At 29.5% G+C, this 9103-nt stretch overlaps 1 protein-coding gene across 1 annotated transcript; it reads left to right on the top strand.

Moving 5' to 3' along the window:
- Positions 1-409: 409 nt before the first annotated feature.
- LOC118030665 (histidine-containing phosphotransfer protein 4) lies at positions 410-2724 on the top strand. Its single transcript, XM_035034852.2, has 6 exons — positions 410-557; positions 1704-1834; positions 1925-1996; positions 2096-2167; positions 2260-2332; positions 2421-2724. The coding sequence occupies exons 1-6, from the start codon at positions 495-497 to the stop codon at positions 2457-2459; spliced, it is 450 nt and encodes a 149-aa protein (XP_034890743.1). The 5' UTR covers positions 410-494; the 3' UTR covers positions 2460-2724.
- Positions 2725-9103: the final 6379 nt, after the last annotated feature.

Here is a 9103-nt window from a genome sequence, read left to right as displayed (position 1 = left end):
AGCAAACTATTATCTTGTAATTCCATATATTGTTTTTATAAAATAACTCTACATCCCTTTTGTTTTATTATTATTGAAGTGATAGACCCATCACATTCACATCCAGCAATTTCCCTTCTCCTTTTATCAAACAAGCCCCGAATCCAAGCAGGGATAGTGGATAGAGAGGGAGCGATGATCCAATGCACAAGACAACAAAAGTGAAAGGAGAAAACAAAAGCATACGTGGACTGATTATCATGCGAACAGATCTGTGACCACCATGGATATACTCTATCCAAGAAGAAGGCATGACGCGTGTCCTCTGATATTTTCAACCTATTCACCAATCATGCAATGGCATCTCTTCCATGGACGAACTATATAAATAGCTCTGCTCTTGCCTTCTGAGTAGAAATGCAGAATCATGTGGAAAGATGCACAGAGACCCTACTGGTAGCGAGAGACATTAATATTCTTTCCCCACCACTGTTTTTGTCATCAAGTGTGCACAGATGGACGTCAGAAAACAATTGCAACACCAGGTCGCCTGCACGAGGAGGTCCCTGTTTGATCAGGTTCTCTACACCACCTCTTTGCAATGCATCAACTCGTCATTCTTATTTGGATTGTTTTCTTTTTAAGTTCTTTTTTTAAGAGAAAAAACTATGTGCTGGTTTGATGAATAATAAAAAATATAAACAAAAAATTTCGGGTTTGTTCTCCTTCCAACTATGCTCGGTCCAACCTTATATTAAAGCCATGCTTGGTAATTCAAACTAGTACTTTTTTGCTTCATGATTTTATAAAAATTATTTTTTTTAAATTTTTTTTGTGTTTATTTGTTATTAGAAAAGTTAGTCAACGAAAAATATTTTTCAGTTAAAAAATAATTTAACTTGGTTTCGAGGAAAATATTTTCTTTTTATTTTGGGAGGAAAATACTTTTCAGAAGTTGTGAAAAATTTAAAAATATCATGTTATTTGTTGATTATATCAAATTTGATCCTCAAACTTTTAATTGCTATATATTTTGTTTTGAATATATTTTTTTCAATTTCATCCCTTAAAATTTAATTTTTATATCAACTTTGGTTCTCACTTTTATGATTAGTATTTGCTTTTGTTTTCTTAATTTAAATTTTATCTATTAGATTTGATCCTCATTTTTTTAATTGTTATTTATTTTATTTGAAATAATTTATGAAATTTTAATTTTTTTTAATTTCATTGTTTTTTAACTTTTTTATCTGTTAGATTTGATCTCTATTATTTTGATTATTATTTATTTTATTTGAGATAATTTATGATTTTTTTTTTCAAATTTATTCTCATTCTACCTTTTAATTTGTAAGTTTGTTCCTCATTATTTTAATAAACTTGAAAAAATATCAACAATTTATTTTTCAGCTTATTTTTCATGAGATAGCTAAACAATGAAAAATATTTTCTAATTTATTTTTCATGGTTCTACCAAATATAAAAAAAATAATTCACTTCTTAAAAATTTATTTTTATAAAAAAATCATTTAAAATTACTTTCCAGCCAATAAAAACGACCTAAATTGTCCCGGTTTGCAACTGTTAAGCTGAAGAGAGGTTAAACTATGAAGCTCTGAATTTTTGACCAGAAAAAAGATGAAAAAACACACGTAATTGCCCAAAGAGAAAAGGTCACGCTTTAAACTAATAGAAAAGTTAAACTTTATAATCGATGATTGCAGGGATACCTTGACGACCAATTCATTCAGCTCGAGCATTTGCAAGATGAAGCAAACCCTAATTTTGTCGAGGAAGTTGTGAGACTGTTTTACAGTGATTCAGTTAGATTGATTCAGAACATTGAGCAGGCGATGTAAGTATCCAATCGCCAACATTTCAATCCACACCACCACAGCAATAACACTTGTAAGAGCGATTCTTTTGCCTTTTTCCTGCCTTGCAGGATCAACAAGCCTAATGTTGATTTTGGCAAGCTGGATGCCTTCATGCATCAGTTCAAGGGTAGCAGCTCAAGGTAATCACTAATTAGCTGTTACGTTGTAGAAAAGGAGATGGTCGTTTAGCATCTTGCTTGATCTGAGTTTATCTGCGGGAAATTATTAATGATCTGCAGCATCGGAGCTACGAAGGTGATGAAGGAATGCTCAAAGTTCAGGGAATATTGTTGTGCAGGAAACATCGAAGGGTACGTAACTAGTATATATCCTTTGCTCTTTATTTTTCAAGGTGCTGCAGCCACTCTTTTGGTCTTGTTCAAGTGGTCTGTCGATTTTGCAGATGCATCAAGACATTTCAGCTGCTCAAGCAAGAGCATGCCACTCTGAGGAGGAAGCTAGAGACTTACTTTCAGGTCTGTGTGTCTGCACAAAATAATTCTAATGTCTTTCTGATATAGTTCCTAAATTGTTTCTAAAATGTGCTGTTTGAAAATATTTCAGCTGGTAAAACAAGCTGGAGTAGTAGCCGAGAGTGCCTGAAGTAATAATATAAGAGAGACCAGTGATCCTAACCAGCATTTTGTGGAATGATTTTTCTAGACGCGTAAAGCTGGATTAATATAATATAGTTGTGAGTTATATGTTATGGGTTTTAAAAAATATGATTCCAGTAATTTCTCATGGCTTTTATCCGTGCATGATGATGTTATGTATAGAGTTGCATTGGACATTGCAAAGACATGCAGAGAGTACCAAGGCCAGGCTCTCATACGCTTAGCAATAACTAATGTATTGTCAAAATGGATAATCTAAGCTATATGTTTATACAAGTTATTAATAACGTGTTTGGAAATGTTGTTTTTGCTGCTTTTTAAAAGTGTTTTTTACCTTTAAAAACATGTTAATAATATTTTTTTTATTTTTTTAAAAATTATTTTTGAGATCAGTAGTACATCAAAATGATTTGAAAACATAAAAAACATATTAATTTAAAACAAAATAATAAAAAAATTCAAATTTTTTTGAAGCGCTTTTAAAAAGCACTCCTAAACACCCTCTAAATCTAACTCAGCATCCAAGATTTTGGTTTATCAATCGAATATATATTTTTTTTAAATCAAACCTAAGATTGATTTTTTTACATGTGACCCAAGCCAGGACTAGATAGGTTAACCGGGTTTTATTGGGCTAAGTGGGTTTAATAATAATAATGATATATGGTTAAAAAGAAGAAGAAGTGAAAACAAGGGAAATTAAGCCCGATGGGTTTTTGTTGATTCTTAATTTATTTCAGAAATAAAACTTAATTCTATATTGTTGTAGATAACAGCAACAATTTCAATTTCCAATTCTCCGAAAATACCAAATCCTTACGAGTAAATCTAAAGAGTAACGATGCCACCGAAGCCGAATGACTCGCGCTAAATACTCGGCCTTGACTCGATGCCTCTTGATCAGCCCGCCATAACTTTTCTCTACAAGTCAATCTACATTCTACCTTGTTTATGGCAAATTCATATCATACATTAATAAAGTTGGATTAATTATTATCTCTAATTAAAACTACCTGTAATGGGAATGTAGAATGTTTTTCAAAAGTACTTTTTAGTTAAAAATATATTATAATAATTTTTTTTAATTTTTAATTTTTAATATTTACATATTAAAATAATTTAAAATCACTTAAAAAACATTAATGTAATATTTTTCAAGAAAAAAATAATTTGAAAAACATATCCAACCACAAGAATAAATACTCATGATGCCAATTTTGTTTGTAAATATATTAAAATAATATTATTTTTTATTTTTTAAAATGTATTTCTGACACTACTACATTAAAGTAATCTTAAAATATTAAAAAAATATTAATTTAAAATACAAAATAAAAACAAATAAATTTCTGATAGCATTTTAAATGGTTAAAAGGTTGTTAGCAAGATAATAACAATACAAACGTGACGAAGCGCACAAGAGAGAACAAAACTTAAAATGGGAGAGGAGAAGGGACAAAAGAACCTAGCTTTGTAGAAAGAACAAGCCAAAATGCAACTTCACCAGCAGAGCACTCACATCTTCTTGTTTTTTAGCTATTTTTTGGTTAGTTTTTTTTTTTAATATATTGATCATTTTTTTATAAAAAATATTTAAAGTATCTATACCCTCTCGTTTTTGCTATTTAAATTTTTATATTTTTTAAAAAATAACTGTATCCTTAAAATTTAACCAATCAATTACTTCAATTGATTTTATTATCAGGATGTTAAAGTGAAAATTTACATATTGCTCAATATGCGCATAGGATTTGGAATATTATTTGAATTCCAATCAAACTTGCAGAACATTATCTCCTTGTGCTCTGAATTTTTCGATATTTTCTAAAAATTATTTATTCAAACTTAACGTAAATTATAATAATGTATTATCAATTAAAAAAAATATAAAAAGTAGCGATAATACATAATTAATTTAATCGTTATGATTAAAACATGCATGACGCCGGTGGTTGCTGCATGCGATGACATGTGATAGTTGATATGATGCTGAAAATAATGATAAGGATTATAGTAATATCAACTTTATGATGATTGTTATTTTATTGATAAATAATGATATATAGTTGTGGGTGATAATTATATGATAATGGTGGTTCTAGTGATATGATTGCAGCAAATATTATCAAATTTACTCCTCCTGTTTCGAAATATTATCAAATATCTAAGCAACCGAAGTTTTTCGACTAGAATCCCCCCTCTCAAAATGTATATTTAAAAGAAATGTAAAGAGAGTAATATTCAAATCATGGGAAAAATAATAAATATCTAAGTGAAGGTTACATTAGTTTTTTTTTTTTTTTCATGAAAGGAAAAATAATTTATATATCAGTCAAATATCTTTGATTTTTAAGGATAAAATATTACTGATTTATCAAGTAAAATATATCTGACAACAGGTGCCAGACCCATATAATGCATATTTTAATTTTATAATTCCTTTTCATTTATCTTAGATTAGGAATTATATTTTCAGATATTTATTTGATTTTCTATTATAAATAAAAATGATCTGGATCTTTATGAATCTAAATCTATAGTTTTTGTTATTGTAGATTTAAATTTAGATTATCTAGATATATTTAGATTGTTTGGTTTTCTCTAGTTGGATGTTTATTTTCTTATTTGTTGGGACATTTCTTCCATCTATATAATTGTTTGGTAATTAATTTTAGATGGTTTGAAGATTTTGATAAGGGTTAGCAGATTTGGATCTTCAATTAATAAGATTAAGTGGTACAACTCGATCGTTTCTTCATTAATTTATGGTGGCTTCAACTAATATACAGACGTGAGGCGCTATAAATTCCAGAGTGAATTAGACTCTCCTCTATATTAGGATTTTATTATGAAGATAATTAAAGTTTCTGATCTCTATCTGACCTCGCATACCAAAATCCATCTTTCTTCTGCTTGTAGTTTTAGACCATGTTCAGCTGTTTACTCTCCAACGTATCCTGCTTTGAAACGGCAGGGATTCATGAAAACAGAGCCTCCAGTTGTGCTGATACTGGTTTGGTTCATTCTTCAGAACCCAGATGACGAAAACTACAGTACTTTCATTAAAACAAGTGATCATGAGCTTGGCTACGAAAAAGAAACCAGATGCTTCTAATTATCACCATCATAATCTTGCTTTAATAAAGATTGTTAATCTTTCTTGGTACTAGATATATAACCGGGGTTATGTTCATAATTATGTTACAGGTTCAATGAACAGGCGACAGGTTAACCTTACTTCCTTTTTCTTAAAAAAAAGAAAAGAACTCGAAAGTCCTCGTCATGGCCACGAAATTAAGCTCACAAATCCTACAAGTAGATAGGTAGGTAGGTGGTTAGGAGGAGAAATTGTAATGATAATAACAATCAAGGGGGGGAAAAGGATGAAAGGAGAAAGCTAAAAAGGGCCAAAAGAGCATCCCAAAAGTGAAGTTGGGAATTATCAGTGCAGCTTTCTATCATATCTAAACAAGTGGGATGTAGGGGTCCGCAAGGCACCAGAGATGTTTGGTGTTGTGATGCTAATTATGAAGTGAATGACTTGATATTTTGTTCGATAAATTCATTGAACAATCCATTGATTCCTTTGAAAAGAACAAGAATTGGGTTCAACATGTCAACATTTGGCAGGCTCACCTCCCCCACCCTTGAAGCTCCGGGTGGCAAAAGCATGCCAAAAAAGATGAAGCGTCAACAATTTCCATAATGGCTCCTTCACTAATTTACTGTGATTTCCTAGTTTTCTCAACCTTCGTCAGCTACTTTGGGTGCCATATTTCTCAACCTTGGTCTTAAGCTGCTGCTGCTGCGTGTGTTTGAGACAATTTGCTGGCAGCCAAGAGGGTTCTCTTGTTAGTGGACCATTAGACTAGTGACTTATAAGTCTTCTCTAACAGAGTCAATTAGCCACTGCCACGCACGTTTTTTTGCTACTTATTTGAATGGATTCAAAAGTCAAAAGCATTTGATTGCTAGTTATAATCAAGAGACACAAAATTAACTTGCCATTTGGTTGCCTCGCTGATCTGATACTGTGTAATATTCACCAGTCTTAGGGCAGGCTCAAGAGCTGAGACCATTATTTGATAGAAGCTTGACAATGAGACGAGAGGGAGACATCATTGAAAAACCATTAACAGAATATATATTGTTGAAAAAGGACTGCTAAAATTCGTATTGTCACTGTCAGTCTGCCACAAAGGGTCCATCATGGGAGGCCAAGACGCTGCTTCTTGAGTAGATCAACACCATTGTTTGTCTTGGACATCTGTCATGTACCATGTAATCTTCGTGGCTTCGGTGGTTGTTGGATCATGGGATTAATTAAATATCCATTCTTCATATATGGTAATTAAGAATGTAAAGATTTTATGATTTTATGTAAAGATTTCCTCTGAGTCCCTGTAGCTGTGTATTTCTACCCCTATTCTTTGTCTTCTTGACTGAGAGAAAATGGTTTAAAAGTTATTTTATCTTGAAGTACAGAATTGGGTTCAATGATACTACAAGCATTAAAAAAACTAATATAACTAAGCAGTTTTGGGCCCAGAAATTTATGTTTATTTTCATCATGTTGCTCCATACACTCAGTCTCTATCTAATTTCCCTTTTATTGAAAACTAGGATGTTGGTCGTGCTTTATCATATCCGGGTTTGATCATTTTTTTTTAAAAAATGTAAAAAATATATTAAAAGCATGAAGAATTTTTTTAATGATGCTATTAAACCTGATCAAGTGGGTTAATTTTAAAATCTCCTAACTCAATTCTTTATTTAACTCAAGTTTTTAATTAAATTCTGTGAGAGTTAGCTCGACTCAAATCAATTAATTTTATAGGTCCAAATGCAACTTTTGATAATTGATAAAAACATGACTTAACTTATAAAAAAACTGCAAAATGATAATTTTAAAAAAAAATATTAAGATAATGATCGACCTAAAAATAAACATTTATTTAAGATAATTATCCCTAGAAAATAAATAAAAATCAATAATACAGTTCATTTCCCAACTAATCCAATATTAAATGATGAAATAAAAGAAGAATAAATTAAAAACAATTAAAAGATCAAAAACAAAAAAAGCATATCTTAATGGTGGATAAACTTGTTAAACTTATGAATCAAGTAAGTCAGTCTAATATGTCAAACACGTGAACTGAGCTATGGAATCCATTGATATTATAATTTGTTATTTTATCTATTATTTATTTAACTATATGATAACAAAAATAGATAATGGCAAAGTTAAACACCAACTCAATATCGATATGTTTTTTTAGATCATGATAACATCATAAAAGGCGAAACAAAACTAATTATGAAACTGAATTCCCAATTAACCCAATATCTAAGAATAAAAAAAAATAATTTTAAAAAAGTTAAACTTGCCAGACCTGCAAACTAAGTTAACAAGCCAAACCTATGAATAGGTTCATGGATTTTATAAAGTTTAATAACATAATTTTTTGTTGAAACTATTTTTTTTTTAACTATATGAGAAAAAAATAGATTATAAAAAACTCAAAATCAATTAAAAAGAGAAAGACACCACACCAAACTCATAAACTAAGATAACCCGAGTTATTCTAGCAAACCCGCAAACCATGTTAACCTTATAGAAAAGATAAAATAAAAAGAAATAAATTATGAAGCCAAATTTTAAACCATCTCAATATTAAAAGATGAAATCGACAAAAATAAATTTGAAAAAAAAATCATAACAAAAATTTAAAAACATAAAGAAAAAGGAAAGAAAGCAAAACATTAGAGATTACTATTGTCATTCACAATGCAATATATATGGGTGAACAATAGTTTCCTTACACTTTTTAATTTTTGTTACTTTATAAAATTTAATAACATGACTTTTTTCTAAAACTATTTTTATAACCATATGAGAAAAAATAGACTATAAATTCAAGTTCAATTAATTAAAAAAAGAAAAAAAAAATAACCCACCAAATCGTAAACGGAGGCAACCCGGGTTATTTTGGCAAACTTATAAACCATGTTAATCATTTAAAGGCAAACTAAAAAGAAGCAAATTACAAAGTTAAATTCTTAACAATCTCAATTTTAAAAAATGAAATCAACAAAAATAGATTTGAAAAAAAATCATAACAAAAATTCAAAAAATAAAAGAAAATGAAAGCAAATTAAAAAAAAAAAACAAAACACTGTGGATTACTATTGTAATCCACATTGCAATGGGTATTGGATGAACAATGGTTTCTTCCACAACTTTTAATTTTTGTTACTTCATAAAATTTAATATCATTACTCTCTCATACTATTTTTTTAACAAAAAAAATTGACTATAAAAAAGTCAAATTCAATTAAAAAAACACATTACATCCATAAATTATGATAACTTGGGTTATCTCGACAAACCCACAAATCATGCTAATCTCATAAAAAAATAAAATTAAATAAAAATATAAAATTAAATTTTCAATTATTTCAATATTAAATAATAAAATAAAAAAATTGAAAAAAAAAATACAAAACCATGTGTAAGAAAAAATAAAAATAGTGATTTCCCATATCATTTCGCTTTTCTTGTCATTATGACAAGTTGAACAGAGTCAATATGCCAACTTGCTTTATAACCCCCAAGCTTAGCTTGAA

This window comes from Populus alba, chromosome 6 (assembly GCF_005239225.2).
Source record: "Populus alba chromosome 6, ASM523922v2, whole genome shotgun sequence".
Lineage (NCBI taxonomy): Eukaryota > Viridiplantae > Streptophyta > Magnoliopsida > Malpighiales > Salicaceae > Populus > Populus alba.
Note: the sequence above shows the minus strand (reverse complement) of the source record. Positions and strands in the feature narration are given on the sequence as shown.